The sequence below is a fragment of the Rhinatrema bivittatum genome, chromosome 2 (assembly GCF_901001135.1).
Source record: "Rhinatrema bivittatum chromosome 2, aRhiBiv1.1, whole genome shotgun sequence".
Lineage (NCBI taxonomy): Eukaryota > Metazoa > Chordata > Amphibia > Gymnophiona > Rhinatrematidae > Rhinatrema > Rhinatrema bivittatum.
Window position 1 is genome coordinate 512,637,918 of NC_042616.1, and position 17,693 is coordinate 512,655,610.

A 17,693-nucleotide genomic window follows, 5' to 3' on the forward strand; every position below is an offset into this window, starting at 1 on the left:
CCCCAAACCCTCCTGCCCCTGTTCTGGGATCCAAGATACGAGCTAAGGGGGGACCATAACAAAGGATGAGATATTCAAAAGGGCAAAAAGAAATCCAGCACAGCTGACACAGGAGAAACAGTCCAATTGGAACAATGTTCATCAAGTAACAGGAAGTATACATTGGGATTACAGGATGTTCAACATATTCCTCGTTGTAGGGAAAAGATAATCTTGAAAGCCTGACCAGATACGTGACATACCTTCGAATCTCTTCAAGAAACACATCTCTCTGATGTAGAGAGTGGGTGGGCAGTTGTGTATATTCTGAGGCAAGAGGGGAAAAAAGGGGATGTTGCTATTATAATTAATAAATCCACTAATTTCCATATTATCAAAAATATCTGATACCCAGAGGGCAGATTTATTATTCTCATCGGAGTTTGGAATAGTAGAGAGGCCACTATCTGTAACATTTATGCACCAAATAATTATTCTCATGGCTTTTTCATTAAAGTCCTGAATATGTTGTTATCAAATCTGCAGGGAATAGAGGCGTGGGATCTCTTCAGATGTTGCAGTACCTTCTTCCTTTTAATGGAGGAGCCTAACCCATCAACATTCCAAGAAATCAGCTTATTCATGTCTCTCCCAGAATGTGAAGTCCCCAAAGCCTAAACAAAACTCAGTAGAACAGTGAGAGGCCCCCAGCCTAGCCTCCCACAGAAGTCTCTCATAAGAAAAACCCAGAGGAAATAGGAACATAAAGACCCCTTCATTGATAATCACCCAGCAACAACCATCCCCAATACACATGAAAAGAGCAATAAAATAATTGGTTGGAAAAAGTAACCACCACATATCTTTCCCAAAGAAATCTAATCTCTTCAGAAATGGCAGCAGAGCAATGAAACGTGTTGTCTGTCACCGTAATACTTGAGGTCTACTTTTGGGCCTCTGGTTGAACAAATATAACTATGAAATTTATGATAGTAGGGTTTGTCTTTGAACCATAACCTGGTCTTCCTTTAGCCTCAGTTTATGCTGTTTAATGAGAATGACAACCAGGTTTTATAAATATATACCGGTATATAGTAGCTGCATTCTTGAGACATGGCCTAGAGTCAAAGAGTATTAGCTTCATTGATTGTTGGGTGACTCTGTGTGTCTTGATTTTAAGGGGATGCCCTGGAGGTAGATTGGAAGGAACTCGTTTGAAAGGAGGGCTTTTATTTTTACTTGAGATCTTCTGAAGATAATACACACTGAAATATGGAACTGAATGTGTTTTAACTGGTTATACTACATTTAATAGTTGTTTGAGGCATCTTCTTTCTTAAGGGATATTCTGAAGACTTTCTTTGTAATATGGGGGCAGGCACAGTAATAAGTTTGTGTACAGAAATTACATTTTTAGCAATTAGAAGTCAGAACAAAGTCTATGTGATGCTGAAGATGTGGGAGAATTTGGTTTTTGTAGTTCACCATGTTTCAGAATACTGAATGAGCTCAGAACACATTTATTTATTTAACAGTATTTATTAATCGATTTATAGATAAAAAATTGCCATTGTCTCTTTGCTTTGTGCCCATGCAATTAGCATACATGAGAAGATGTCGTTCATTAAAATTTCTTGGTGCTCTTTCTCATTATCTCCTCAGTTGGGCAGTATTGAATTTACTTTTACAGTTTTATATTTTAGAAGTGTATCCTAGATTTTTGATGTATTGTATGGACTATTATTATATATTTGATTAATGTATTACCTTTTTAACCAATTTGTGTCAAATGTTTGTTTGAGGAAAGCGGTATATAAGTGCAATAGAACATCTCTTTTTAACTGTAGAATCTAAGATATTTTGTTATAATGAATTATACTATCAATGCTGTGAATTAAGGTGTATACTGTTAAGACAATTTAAATGACTTCCATCTTATCTTTTTAACACATTGACATGATTGGCAGCCAAAGTGCCCTTTTCAGTAGCATTGTCCCTTCCTCAGTGTGCCTTAGAATTTATCGGAGATTGTCACAGTTCGATATTTTAAATGATTTTCTGTTCCATTATTCAGGTCCAAAATATTGATTACGCTGGAGAAGTTGTTCGGGTCACTACTGCAGATGGAACTGTGTGGACTGCACGCAAGGTAAACTGGCAAGGGAACAATCAATTTCAAACTAGTAGGGACTTTTTGTCCAGCCAGTTGAAAATACGCACTGTCTTGACAAGAAATTATATATCTAAGCAAATAGCGAACTGGCTTACCTTGAGGGTCTTGTGTTTATTGCTGGGAGCATCTGTTTTGCAACAAAATTACTCTCTGGAAGTCGAATAAGAACGTTCTCCACCCACTCACTGAAGATTCTGCAATACTTCAGGCAATAGAAAAGAAATCTGCCTAAAAATTAATCCTTCAACAGATTCTTTTTTGGAAAGTCTGAAGAAAGCCCAACTCATGAAGACTTTCAGTCAAGCTTGTGCCATAGGATAGATTTTTTTTCCCCCCCCCAAAGATTTGCCTTTTTCTGTATGCCCATGAACAGGTATCTTCATTTTCAGTTTTTATTTTTCCTAGGAATTTATCAGTGTTTATTAGAACAAAAACAAAAAATTTTAAACCCAGAAAAATGGAAAATAACTTTTCCCATCAATTCCTCCAATGTTTTTGCTGTAATAAACACGGACAGATTACCAGGCAAAATAAAATAAAAACTGAAAACGAAGGCCCCTACCCATGAAGCATCTCTTTTGCACTGGCAGCATCAGAGCAGTGTGACCAGTGTGTCTTCATTTCCTCCTGTGGTGTGAAACAGGCCAGCATAATTGCTCTGCTGCAGCAGCACAAAATGGATGCTCCCAGTAGCAGCAGAGAGCCCCTTGAGGAAAATTAATGCAGGACCCACTTGGTTTTCTCTTGTATTATTTTAGCCATGGTTTTACTTTGGCTTGTTTGAACATTGGTGCACAGATCGTGAGACTGAGTGTTCTCCATAAAACCTGGAAAATATTCAATTTCAGAAATACCTTACAATAATTAAGGTCAGTAGAAACTTTTTTTGGTGATGAGTTTGCAATCAATGTGAAAGTTGCCTCGTGACATGAATCACCAACAAAAGTTTTTTTGGGTTTTTTTTGGATCACTGGCATGGCATGTAAAATATTTTATGCCGGCAACTTTTTTTGTTTGAGTCTCCTAGCTAAATCTCCAAACCTGCTACTATTAGCATGCTGAGTTTTCATTTGTATCTTCTTGGGGATTTTTCCTTTTTTTTTTTTTCTAAACTCCGTTCTCATGTCAACTTCTCCTACCCAACCATCGCCATCACCTTTGGAGCCCATTGCACAGTAGTCCTCTGGCTAAGAGGCAGAGGTCATAGTCCTCTATGGAACCCAATACAAGTGCACTTTTGAGCCAGCTTGTTGGGTCTCTCTCTGAGCGATGGCTGGGAATCTCTCCCCTCACAGGTGCATTGAATGCAGTATCTGCTGGCTTGAAGAGCAGGAATCGGACCTCTAGTTCCCTGTACGAACCGGATCCACCCAGACTCCTGGGTTTATTGATCCTTGCCAGCAGGCGGAGACAGAGAAAGTAAAACTGACACTGCTTTATATACCCTGATGCCACCTGCAGTTCCTCAGTATTTCTCTGTTTCCAGCAGTGGGTGACTGATGCTTAAACCTGCAGTTTTGGTCCAGTATTTTTTTTGTCTTTTTTTTTATTGGTGTTTTTTTCTTTGGATTCTAATTTGAGCCTTCCTCCCAGGGGTCAGGGTTGCTCGTGAGGGACCCCTACCCTGTTTGGTTGAGGCGGGGGGGCTGGGGGTCGGTGACCCTTTTGTACGCCCCAAGTCACCGTGAGGTGCACATCCGGTGGTCCGGATCCCTCCCTGTCACGTGTGAGCTCCCTAAATTTGTGTTCCTCACGTTCCCCCTGTTTTAATTATTTTGCTGAATTGTATTACCACTAAGCCGGCTCTTGTATTTATATTTTATTTGCATCAGGATTTTACTAAGATGAAGCATTCATGTTGCAGTAGGTGGGCTTTGCTCATATATGTCTAGTTTTTATTAATGTTGGTCAAAGGTGCACTGATATGCAACAGAGTTCAAAGTAATTATTTAAAGTTAGTGAAGGAGACAAAAATTAGCTCTGTTCTCTCTAACAATGGGACAATACCAGTGGATACGTTTTTGTTTTTTTTCTTCCCAAAGTTGCTCTCTATGGCTCTTATCCTTTAGCAGTACAGAATAAAACTTCAGCAGACACGTATAGTGAAGAAAAATAAAGCAAGAGCAAAAAGTTCACCATGGCAAGTGTGTTTGTGTTCTTAAAGATAACATGATTCTGGTACTATTCTATTCTATTTGGCTTTTAATCTGCTTCTTTCATGAAGACTTAAAGCAGCTTATATGACTTTACTTTTAGGAGCGGCATTCTAAAAGTACCCTCCCTAGGGGGAATTTTCAACTGGTCCTCACAATTGCAAACTACACAGGCACTTTATTTACCACAAAAGGGGAGAGTACCAGGATGCTTTCTCTTTGTATATTTGCATAAAGTACATATGTTACATTGCTTACCTACTTTTCTCCTGCTTTTTCGTGTGGGCGACCAGGAAAGGGGGAAATAGCACATGTACTTGTTAAAATGTCATGTGTGTGCACCAATTTCCTTCCCTTTCCTAAATATGCCTAAAGGAAGGCTTCCCTTTAATACTAAAAGTGTGTACTTGCTACTTGCTCTGAGGCAAGCTATTTTCAAATTGGTCAGTTTTATTTGAGTGAATTGGTATTTACCTGCGTACATGACTTTGAAAATTGCCCTCCATACATTTGGCAATGTGTTTTGCTGCTTCAGGAGGCATTAGCTAGGCTTTTCTAAGCCATTTTGGACGCATGATGCTATATTCTCCAATGTACTATTTTTTTCTTATTTTTTAGGCCAGCACAATTAAAGTTATGGCTGGTATTTTTACATTTCTTTGAGATACTTGGTGGACTTGTGAAAGAAGCTGTATGTGCCAGCTGGCTTTTTGTGAATTGATATTAGCTACAATTTGTGAAGTGCTTGCTAAGGGAAGCATTTAGGAGATAAGTGAGAGAATAACTGGAGGACAGAAGTCTGTGATTTCTGACCATAAACACTGGCTTAGAGCTATATAATCACAAGCCAGAGCATGAACTGATTTGATCCTTTTAAATACCTAAGAGAGCACATCTAAAAGTTTACTTTTGGCGCACCAAAGATCTGGATCATGCTTTCGTTATTCCTCTGCTTGAGGCCCAGCTACCTCACCCTCAGGAAAAAGCTGAAGAATAGCTTTTTAACCAAGCATTCCAAACAGAGACTTCCTGTCCAAAAGACTAGTTACCACAGAAGTATTCCTGTTTCAACAACAACAACAAAATAACATTAACTGTGAATCTGTCTTTAAATATATAGTTGCTCAACCAATATTGTCTTTTGATCTAATGTTATTAAAACCTACTTTACATTTATTGTAATCTGTTCTGAGACAATTCATGGTTAAAAGCAGAATATTAAATGTCAATAAATAAATGTTTGTTTTTTGTTGGAGCTGTTATCTTTTAGAAAGGCCTTTGAAAATATTTTTATTTAAACCAGGTTAAGGGAAATTTTGTGGTAATGTTCTCCTTGTTAATACATTTTGTTTTACAAAAATTGTTAGATATTTTATTTATTTATTTAGACATTTTATATACTGTCATTCCATGTGATGATCACAATGGTTTACAAAAATAACATTCAAGGCTATAAATGAGCAAATAATGATGGGTTACAGAGGTAGTATTCATAAACAGGCCTTAACATCTATCAAATGAAATGTTCTAATACATTAAAACTAAAGATCTAGGATATAAGACATGAAATACAGAAAATAAAATACATTTCACATATTAGTCAATGTTGTATTTAGCTTCTTACAATCTCTCGTTACAGTTGTTTCTCATGCATCAATTAGTATTTCTTGGCTTTCTTGTTATTATAGATCTCTATATTCTGATGTTTTTAGGTTAGGTTTTATTCATTTTTGAATAGCCATGTTTTAAGCTTACATTTAAATCCTTCTATCTGGAATCAAATGTAACATCTCAGGTAGGGAATTCCAAAGTTTTGGACCCGCTATGGAAAACATACGATTTCTTACATGCATCAGGTGTGTGCACCATATTGTGGGGACAGAAGTAGACCTTTATTTTGAGATTGAGATTGATAGGGGTAGGAGGTGTCTTGATTGCAGTGCGCAGCAAGTGTGGGCTCCTTCTGCTGCAATTGTGACAGAGCAATTGGTTCAGGAACCGACAAGAGAGGGAGCAATTTTAGATCTAATTCTCAGTGGAGCACAGGATTTGGTGAGAGAGGTAACGGTGGTGGGGCCGCTTGACAATAGTGATCATAATATGATCAAATTTGAATTAATGACTGGAAGGGGGGCAGTAAGCAAATCCACGGCTCTTGTGCTAAACTTTCAGAAGGGAAACTTTGATAAAATGAGAAAAATTGTTAGAAAAAAACTGAAAGCAGCTATAAAGGTAAAAAGTGTACAAGAGGCGTGGTCATTGTTAAAAAAAAAAAAAAAAAAAAAAAAAAAACAACAAAAAAAAACCAAACCATCCTAGAAGCACAGTCCAGATGTATTCCACACATTAAAAAAGGTGGAAAGAAGGCAAAACGATTACTGGCATGGTTAAAATGGGAGGTGAAAGAAGCTATTTTAGCCAAAAAATCTTCATTCAAAAATTGGAAGAAGGATCCAACAGAAGAAAATAGGATAATGCATAAGCGTTGGCAAGTTAAATATGAGACATTGATAAGACAGGCTAAGAGAGAATTTGAAAAGAAGTTGGCCATAGAGGCAAAAACTCACAGTAAAAACTTTTTTTAAATATATCCGAAGCAGAAAGCCTGTGAGGGAGTCAGTTGGACCGTTAGATGATCGAGGGGTTAAAGGGGCACTTAGAGAAGATAAGGCCATCGCGGAAAGATTAAATGATTTCTTTGCTTCGGTGTTTACTGAAGAGGATGTTGGGGAGGTACCCGTAATGGAGAAGATTTTCATGGGTAATGATTCAGATGGACTGAATCAAATCACGGTGAACCTAGATGTGTTAGGCCTGATTGACAAACTGAAGAGTAGTAAATCACCTGGACCGGATGGTATACACCCCAGCTTTCTGAGGGAACTAAAATATGACATTTCAGACCTATTAGTAAAAAATTGTAACCTATCATTAAAATCATCCATTGTACCTGAAGACTGGGAGGATAGCTAATATAACCCCAATATTTAAAAAGGGCTCCAGGGGCGATCCTGGAAACTACAGACCGGTTAGCCTGACTTCAGTGCCAGGAAAAATAGTGGAAAGTATTCTAAACATCAAAATCACAGAACATATAGAAAGACGTGGTTTAATGGAACAAAGTCAGCATGGCTTTACCCAAGGCAAGTCTTGCCTCACAAATCTTCACTTTTTTGAAGGAGTTAATAAACATGTGGATAAAGGTGAACCGGTAGATGTAATGTATTGGATTTTCAGAAGGCATTTGACAATGTTCCTAATGAGAGGCTTCTAGGAAAAGTAAAAAGTCATGGGATAGGTAGTTATGTCCTTTCGTGGATTACAAACTGGCTAAAAGACAGGAAGTAGCGAGTAGGATTAAGTGGACAATTTTCTCAGTGGAAGAGAATGGACAGTGGAGTGCCTCAGGGATCTGTATTGGGAACTTAGTTTTCAATATATTTATAAATGATCTGGAAAGAAATACGATGAGTGAGGTAATCAAATTTGCAGATGATAGAAAATTGTTCAGAGTAGTTAAATCACAAGCAGATTGTGATAAATTGCAGGAAGACCTTGTGAGACTGGAAAATTGGGCATCGACATGGCAGATGAAATTTAATGTGGATAAGTGCAAGTTGATGCATATAAGGAAAAATAATCCAGGCTATAGTTACACAATGTTAGTTTCCATATTAGGTGCTCCCACCCAGGAAAGAGATCTAGGCGTCATAGTGGATAACACATTGAAATTTTCGGTTCAGTGTGCTGCGGCAGTCAAAAAAGCAAACAGAATGTTGGGAATTATTAGAAAGGGAATGGTGAATAAAACAGAAAATGTCATAATGCCTCTGTATCGCTCCATGATGAGACCACACCTTGAATACTGTGTACAGTTCTGGTCGCCGCATCTCAAAAAAGATATAATTGCGATGGAGAAGGTACAGAGAAGGGTGACCAAAATGATAAGGGGAATGGAACAGCTTCCCTATGAGAAAAGACTAAAGAGGATAGGACTTTTCAGCTTGGAGAAGAGACGGCTGAGGGGGGGATATGATAGAGGTGTTTAAAATCATGAGAGGTCTAGAATGGGCAAATGTGAATCTGTTTTTTACTCTTTCAGATAATAGAAAGACTAGGGGGCACTCCATGAAGTTGGCATGTGGCACATTTAAAACTAATCGGAGAAAGTTGTTTTTCACGCAATTAAAATTAAACTCTGGAATTTGTTGCCAGAGGATGTGGTTAGTGCAGTTAGTATAGCTGTGTTTAAAAAAGGATTGGATAAGTTCTTGGAAGAGAAGTCCATTACCTGCTATTAATTAAGTTGAGAGCCACTGCTATTACTAGCAACGGTAACATGGAATAGACTTAGTTTTTGGGTATTTGCCAGGTTCTTATGGCCTGGATTGGCCACTGTTGGAAGCAGGATGCTGGGCTTGATGGACCCTTGGTCTGACCCATTATGACATGTTCTTATGTTCTTAACAATGCCCCCTTGGCAGAGGGCAGCGGGGTGGACCCAGTGGGTCCTCTTTCCTCAAGTAGCCCGAAATTGCCTCTAGCGGAATTGAAGATCGCTGCTGGTAAGGCTCCTGCCCCCTGCCAGCTGCCTCAGAGGAGGAAATTATGGATAGGCAGGGGGTGGCATTCTCTACAGAGTTTGTGTTATTGATGCACAAAGCCTGCAGGGAGATGAAGGGGGAAGCCTATGGGCTCAGGTGGCCCCAAAGGGAAATCTCCTGAAACGATTCTCCTCTGCAGGGAAGAAGCGGAAGCTGGAAGCCAGAGAGGTGGGAAGGCCCAGGCCCTCACAGGAGCCAGTTTCAGATGAGCTAGAAGGCTTCTCACAGGGAGAGTCCCTGGAGGAGATCAAAGAAGAAGAGGATCTGGGGGCAGAACAAGATAACTTGGCAGTCTAGTTATTTACGGTGGATGAATTAGGAGCCCTCATCTCCAAGGTCTTTCAAGTTCTCAGGCTCCCGAATGAACAGGCTAGAAGATCCTAGGCCGAAGGCCAACCCTATTCGCACAGGAATTAAGCCAGCAAGGGCTTTTCCCATAAATGCCACAATCCAGGGCATGATTGCAGTGGAGTGGACCACTCCAAACCTAAGACTATGGAGTAGGAATAATATAGAGTACGTGATGGACCAGGCAGGGAGAGAGAATCTATTTGCCCACCCTAGAGTAGACGCAGTTGTGGTGGTGGTGGTCTCCAGAAAGACCACCATCCCAATCAAGTGAGGTTTAGCCCTCATGGACCTGCATGAGAGGATTGAAATGCTGCTCAGAAAGGAATTTGATTTAACTAGTCTGGTGCTGCATACAGCAATCTGTGGGGGTATGTAGCAAGGGCTTTGCTCTGCACTCCCCGACCGGCAGGTCAAATAGAAGGGTCCAATAACTAGGAAATGGCGCAAGCAGAGTCTGTGGCAGCCTTATGTGGCTGATGCCCTCTTTGATCTCATTAGGATCACGGCCAAGCAGGCTGCCACAAGCATAATGGCCAGGGTGCCTGCTATTGCTAAAGAACTGGGCAGCAGACTCTGTTTCAAAGGCCAAGCTGAGTAATCTTCCCTTCAAAGGGAAATTGTTCTTCGGAACGGACACAGAAACACTCATAAAGAGCCTAGAATCCAAACCTCTGAGACTCCCAGAAGACAGAAACAGGAGACTGCAGAGAGGTGACATTGGCAGGTAGTGGCCCAGGGAGGCTGGACAGCCCAGATGGTCATGGTTCCAGTCCAGTAGGGAGGACAGGTCATGTGGGCAACCTTTCGGAGAGCTAGGCATGGCTCCAGAGATGCTGGCAACAGAAGTCAGCTCTCCAATAAGGGAACACAATGACGGTACGAGGGTCTACTCTGTGCTCCTACAGATTGGAGGCAGACTGAGAGGGTTTTAGCATAAGTTGACCTCGATAACAAAGGACCGGGGGTACTCAAGATTATAGGAGGTGTTTGTTACCTGGAGCTAAAGGGTATCATAAAGGAGCAGTTCATCCGGGCACCATACAGCAAGGCAAAAAGATAGGCAGTCCAAGACTCTGTGGCCAGGATGCTAGACCTCAAGGCAATTATCCCAGTCCCCAGACAGGAGAGAGGAAGAGGCACTTACTCTATATTCTTCACAGTACCAAAAAAGGACGGGTTACACTGCCCAGTGCTGAACCTCAAGAAAGCAAACTATGCACTGAAAGTACTGCATTTCAGGATGGAATTGTTGGGGATGGTCAAAGCAGCATAAGAAAGGGCGAGTTTCTCTCCTCTCTGGACCTGATGGAAGCTTATCTACACATGCCTATGTGAAAAAGCTTCCAAATGTTTTTATATTTTGCAGTCCTGGGCCAGCACTACCAGTTTCAGGTCCTGCCCTTTGGGCTGGTGATGGCACCAAGAGCTTTCACGAAGGTCCTAGTGGTGGTAACAGCCTCTTGACGCAAAGAAAGAATCTGGGTCCATCCTTATCTGGATGACTGGCTGATAAGAGCAGACACAAGGCAGGAAGGGGTCTTGGCAACAGAAAGAGTCATATAACAGCTGGAAAGCTTGGTATTGATAGTAAACAAACTCAAAAGCCATCTATGCCCATCCCAGATACTCAAGTACATCCCAGGATACTGAGCTTCCTCAGTATCCTGGGATGTACCTTATCCTGCCCCATGGCCTTATCCAGTTTCAGTTTTCCTAGCTCTTCCCATACATTCTCTTCTATAATTGGAGTTTTGTCTACTCTTCTCCCATCCACAGTCTTGTTAACTAGCGATGGACCTTCTCCTGAAGTATTTGTTTAATATTTCAGCCATTTCTTCGTCTCTCTCCTCTCACTGATCATTGTCACTTTTCATTTTCACTATACCACTTGGGATCTTTCTCCTTTCTCTGTATCTGAAAAATGTTTTGTCACGTCACTTTACTTCTTTGGCAATCCTTTTTTCCGCCTGAATTTTTGCTTTCTTGATTTCTTTGTCTCCCTCAGTTTCACCAGATATTCTTTCCTGGTTCCTCTTTTTAGGATCCTTTTTATTTCTTGAACTCTGTTCTTTTGCTTTTATTTTATCAGCCACCTCCTTTGAGAACCAGATTGGTTTTTTTTTATTTCTCTTGCTTTTATTTACTTTTCTAATGTATAGATTTGCTGCCTTTGTAATTGCTCCTTTTAGTTTGGTCCTCTGTTGTTCCACCTCTCTCATTTTCTCCCAGTCCTCTAGTTCTACCTCCAGGTACATCCCCATTTCGACAAAGTCCGTATTTTTGAAATTCAAAACTCGGATCTTTGTGTGACTTCTCATTATCCTATTTGTGATATCAAACATATCATTTAATGCTCACTGGTTCTGAGGTGGGCATCCACCCGGACATTAGAGACATTATCCCCGTTAGTGAGCAGTAGGTCAAGTATAACTCCCTCCCTCATGGATTCATTTGTTTGAACAGAGCTCCTTGCAGCGCATCCACTATCTCTCTACTTCTGGTAGTTTTTGCAGAAGGAATCCTCCAGTCTACTTCAGACAGATTAAAATCTCCAACGATCAACACTTCTTTCCCACCTTTTGGATGTCTTCGACCAGATCTCTGTTCAGTTCTTCCGTTTGAGTCGGAGGCCTGTAAACCACTCCAGTAAAAATGGATATACCACCATCTTTTTTTTTAGGATGGCCCATAATGCTTCTTCTCTACCCCACCTTCCTTACAGTTCAGTTGTTTGGATATTGTTTTTGACTTAAAGAGCTACTCCTCCCCCTTTTCTGTCCTCTCTGTCCTTTCTTAACAAGTTATAGCCCGGTATGTCCATATCCCAATCATGAGAATCTATGAACCACGTCTCCGTAACAGCAACAATATCCAAGTCCGCCTTTACCATTAGGGCCTGCAAGTCTGGGATTTTATTGCCCAAGCTATGAGCATTTGTAGTTATAGCTTTCCAATGTGTTTCCCTTGAGTTGTTGCACTTCCTAGAGACCGTTTCTGCTTTTTTTGAGCTGATTGATTTTGGTTTTTTCTCCTCCCACTTCCTGTATTGCTTGGAGATGACATGTTAATTTTGTTGGCCATCTCCTGCCAGCCCCATTCTTTAGTTTAAATGTCTGGTAATATGTGATCTGAATTTCTCACTTAGCATCCTCCTTCCTGCTACAGACTAATGTAGGCCATCCTTACCATATAGCCTTTTACTGCTCCACACACGACCCCAGCCTCCAATGCAGGAGAAGCACTTTCTTGGTGGCACCTGCCTGTATGGAAAGCACAAAAAGTAGTGATTACTGGCACTTTCTACTGCTTCCTTTTCTAAACTTTTCCTCTCTTCTTCCTACTCTTTTCCCCCCCACTGCCACCACCATCATCTCACCTTTCCTTCCCTTTTGCTTTCCATACCTAACTTGAATCTATTTGTGCTCCTCTTCCTCCCTGCTTGGTGCCAAGCCACATCTTTTTCCCCCCTACCCCATTCGCCTTTTCTTTCATGTCAACAGTTCTCACTGTCCCCTTCCCCTGTGAGCTCCATCTTTGTCCCTTCTTTCGCTTGTGCTTTTTCTCTTTATCCCTCTTCCCTTGCTCTCTCTTATCCCCCTTTCCTTGCTGTCTTTGTTTTCCTTGCGCCATTTATGACATTGTATTGTGCAGTAGGGGATGGGCATGATGCACTTGCTGCTCCTACCTCCAGCTGTTGCTTGCCCGATTGGTTGTCGGAGAAAGTGCACATCAGTAAGTTATGAGTTGAAGCAGGAGCAGTAATGTCTGACAGCCGTACTGGCACTGGATGTTGGAGTGCCAGCACAGTACCAGGAAGTCCCCTAGCTGGCTAAAAATTTCCCATTGCCAATGGTGAGCTGGCAACCAGGAAGTTTGCACCTAGTTCATTGTGGAGCCAGGAGTTTTCTGGCCAGAAGGGAGAGGCATAAATTATAGACTTGGTATAGCACTTTCTTGTTGACTGCTTCTAGACATTATGGACACAGTCCCCAGAAAAAGTGTCTATATTTATTTATTTAATAGCGTTTTTATACTGACATTAGAGGGTACATCATATCGGTTTACATCTGAACAAAAAGGTGGAAAATACAAAAACCAGGGAGGGGGGAAAGTGGAACAACAAGAGCAATAAGTTGCAACAAAGGTGCTGCAGCTAGAAGGAAGCTCTATAATGTCTTCGAAGAAAGAAATGCACATGTGAAATGGCAATCTTTGATCAGTAGTGGTCACAATTTTCCTTTTAAATGGTTATAGAAGTCTGTTAGGCAGTTCCCTTTGCAATTCTCTTGACTAGCCATGTTTTGAATAATGTCTATAACACATTATCTCGCACTCTGGGTATGGTTAGTTTTTATTGATTATTGACCCCTTAAATGACCTTGTATGCAGCAGGGATCAATCTAATCGGCTCTGTGTGAAATAAATTGTGACTTTATTATGAACATGACTGATACCATGCATTCAGGAGAATTGCAAGGGAGCAATTTAAAGTTCTTTCAAAAAATGTATTTTTGACTTTGCAGTTTCCTCTTGCACTTTTGTATTTCCAACTCCTTCAAAACTCAGGCTATTATGTAGCACCAAGGGACCTTTATTTGCAATTATCCATGGATTTTTCCCTCTATTTTATATGCCCCCGACATACGTAGTCTAATCATTATAGAGCTGGGCCTTAGCCGGGTGTCCTGTACTAGGGCGTCTTCTGGAATCTGCAGTTATGGGCCCTGAATCTGGCGACTAGATGTCGCTCTCTTTTTTTTTTAACTCTTTATTTATCATTTTAAAACAGTTAAGTTAATACAACTTGACAAGAAATGGTATACAGAGATCAAATTATATAAGAAATTATCATAATAGGAAATATAAGATCTCTATAATTCACTGTCAGACCACAAAGAAAGGGGAATTCCGATAGCAATTACGAGAGGAAATACAGTGAATTATACAAAGGGAAAAGAAAAAAGCCAAATTACACTAAGGACTAGAGTCTACAAATATATATACGTCGAACTCAGATAATTATGAGCTGGATATAGGAGCCTGAGTTTTGAAGGAGCTGGAAATACAAAAGTGCAAGAGGAAACTGCAAAGTCAAAAATACATTTTTTGAAAGAACTTTAAATTGCTCCCTTGCAATTCTCCTGAATGCATGGTATCAGTCATGTTCATAATAAAGTCACAATTTATTTCACACAGAGCTGATTAGATTGATCCCTGCTGCATACAAGGTCATTTAAGGGGTATCCTGTCTGATTTTATCATTGAGAAAAAGATTAAGTTGGGAGGGATAAAAAAAAAAAACATACTTAACACCTTTATATTGTGAAGGCTCACCGTCCGTGGGGCCTCGGGTGCCGCTCCTCTGTCTCCGGTTCTGACCCTCCACCAGTCGCCCTGGTCCCTGGAGTTCGCCAGGCTCACGTAACTCCCGAGGTCGGTGCCTCCGCTGGCCCTGGTTTTGCTGGGCTTCTAGGTTCTCTGCATGCAAGGTTGGGGGTTAAGCAGCCCCCCCCCCCCCCAATCTCCAAAGACGACACAGAGAGAGAGCTAGTTCCTTCAAAGTAGTTTATAAAGTAACAGCTGGTTGTATTACATGGGGTCTGCCTCCTCCCCCTCCAGCCTTGTCTATACCTAATGAATCAAGGCTTGCAGCAAATGACCCTCCCCCAGCCTGTTACTTTAAATGCATCTGGGAACATACGAATATTTAATCCTAAAAAAGAAATATCTCTCTTACGAAAGAACATTTTCAAAATAAAGTCCCGATCAGAGTCCAAGTCAAAGGTGACAATTAAGGTAGAAGATGCAATGGCTTCTTCCATTGAATTTTCAAGGAAAGAAGATAAATGAGAAGAATCAAGTTTGGTAGATAAGCTTTTGAGATAGGTGGAAGCAGATTTTCTTTAATGGATAAAACTTCCATAAAATATCTGCGTAACATCTCAATCGGCATAGTAAACCTTTTCTTTGGAAAATTTAAAATCCTAAGTTTACAACAACATCACATCACCCCTATACTCAAACTCCTCCACTGGCTGCCAATTAAGCAAAGGATTCTCTATAAAGTGCACACAGCAATTCATAAGTCCATTCACAATATATCCCCACTCCACCTAAGCACCCAACTACGACTTCACTCTTCATCTAGACCTATCAGAGGAGCATATAAAGGCACACTCTAAGTACCCTCAACAAAATCCTCGCTTCAGAAACGTGCCATATCTTCAGCAGGCCCCGTTCAATGGAACGCGCTCCAGCCAGACATCCGTCTAGAGCTCTGCCACTCTTCATTCAAAAAGAAACTTAAAACCTGGCTCTTCAGCCAAGCTTTTCCAGGACCATGAGCATGTTTTTCACCTCCAGCTAGTAAGATCTCCTCTCCATCGCAATCCCCATGTTCTATACTACTACTTGACAAATCCATTTACAGTAGATAATGTATGGGAAGAGCTAAAGAATCTGAAAGTGGACAAAGCCATGGGGCCTGATGGGATTCATCCAAGGATACTGAGGGAGCTCAGAGATGTGCTGGCGGGACCGCTGTGCGACCTGTTCAATAGATCCCTAGAAACGGGAGTGGTGCCGAGTGATTGGAGAAGAGCGGTGGTGGTCCCGCTTCACAAGAGTGGGAACAGAGAGGAGGCTGGTAACTACAGACCGGTTAGCCTCACTTCGGTGGTGGGAAAAGTAATGGAGTCACTGTTGAAAGAGAGAATAGTGAACTATCTACAGTTGGGAGAATTGATGGACCAGAGGCAGCATGGATTCACCAGAGGAAGATCCTGTCAGACAAACCTGATTGACTTTTTTGACTGGGTAACCAAGGAATTGGATCGAGGAAGAGCACTCGATATCATATACTTGGATTTCAGCAAAGCTTTTGATACGGTTCCGCACAGGAGACTGGTGAATAAAACGAGAAGCTTGGGAGTGAGTGCCGAGGTGGTGACCTGGATTGCAAATTGGTTGACGGACAGAAGACAATGTGTGATGGTAAATGGAACCTTCTCTGAAGAGAGAGCGGTTTTAAGTGGTGTACCGCAAGGATCAGTGTTGGGACCGGTCCTGTTCAATATCTTTGTGAGCGACATTGCGGACGGGATAGAAGGTAAGGTTTGTCTTTTTGCGGATGACACAAAGATCTGCAACAGAGTGGACACGCCGGAAGGAGTGGAGAGAATGAGACGAGATCTAAGGAAACTGGAAGATTGGTCGAAGATATGGCAGCTGAGATTCAATGCCAAGAAGTGCAAAGTCATGCATATGGGGAGTGGAAATCCGAATGAACTGTATTCGATGGGTGGGGAAAGGCTGATGTGCACGGAGCAGGAGAGGGACCTTGGGGTGATGGTGTCTAATGATCTGAAATCGGCGAAACAATGCGACAAGGCGATAGCTAAAGCCAGAAGAATGCTGGGCTGCATAGAGAGAGGAATATCGAGTAAGAAAAGGGAAGTGATTATTCCCTTGTACAGGTCCTTGGTGAGGCCTCACCTGGAGTACTGTGTTCAGTTCTGGAGACCGTATCTTCAAAAAGACAAAGACAAGATGGAGGCGGTACAGAGAAGGGCGACCAGGAAGGTGGAGGATCTTCATCGGATGACGTACGAGGAGAGATTGAAGAATCTAAATATGTACACCCTGGAGGAAAGGAGGAGCAGAGGTGACATGATACAGACTTTCAGATACTTGAAAGGTGTTAATGATCAAAAGACAACGACAAACCTTTTCCGTAGGAAAAAAATCACCAGAACCAGGGGTCACGATTTGAAGCTCCAGGGAGGAAGATTCAGAACCAATGTCAGGAAGTATTTCTTCACGGAGAGGGTGGTGGATGCCTGGAATGCCCTTCCTGAGGATGTGGTGAAGACCAGAACTGTGAAGGACTTCAAAGGGGCGTGGGATAAACACTGTGGATCCATAAAGTCAAGAGGCCGCCAATGAAGAGTGGGTGACTCGCCAGAATGAGGGCTACTGCCTGGAGTCAATACCCTTATTAAATAAACATACACATGCTTACTGTGACTCCAACATCGCTCTAAGCTTCAACAGCAAGAGGAAATGTGGAAAAAAGGATTCACACTCACAAAGAGGGGAGTAGCTGGCTTGTTACGGCGGTTACTACCCCAAATCAAATAAGTCTGATACTTCACTTTCAATGCATATACAGCATAGTTCTCTGATTCAACGGCAGGGGAGAAGAAAAACCGATACTTCACACATCCAGCAGAGCTCTCTGCTTCAACAGCAGGGGAGAAAATGAGGGTTCGCACTCACAAAACGGGGAGTAGCTGGCTTGTTACGGCGGTTACTACCCCAAACCAAATGTGCCTGATACTTCACTTTCGATGCACATCCAGCATGGCTCTCTGCTTCAACAGCATGGGAGAAGACTGATACTTCATGCGTATCCAGCATAGCTCCCTGCTTCAA

General features: G+C 41.5%; 1 protein-coding gene across 3 annotated transcripts in view; it reads left to right on the top strand.

Moving 5' to 3' along the window:
* KDM1B (lysine demethylase 1B) overlaps positions 1-17,693 on the top strand; it is a 174,385-nt gene that overhangs the window by 117,715 nt on the left and 38,977 nt on the right. For all 3 annotated transcript variants that reach the window (XM_029590738.1, XM_029590740.1, XM_029590739.1), the window contains exon 16: positions 2,054-2,128. In XM_029590738.1, coding sequence (XP_029446598.1) covers positions 2,054-2,128 — 75 coding nt within the window. The remainder of the gene's footprint in view (positions 1-2,053; positions 2,129-17,693) is intronic.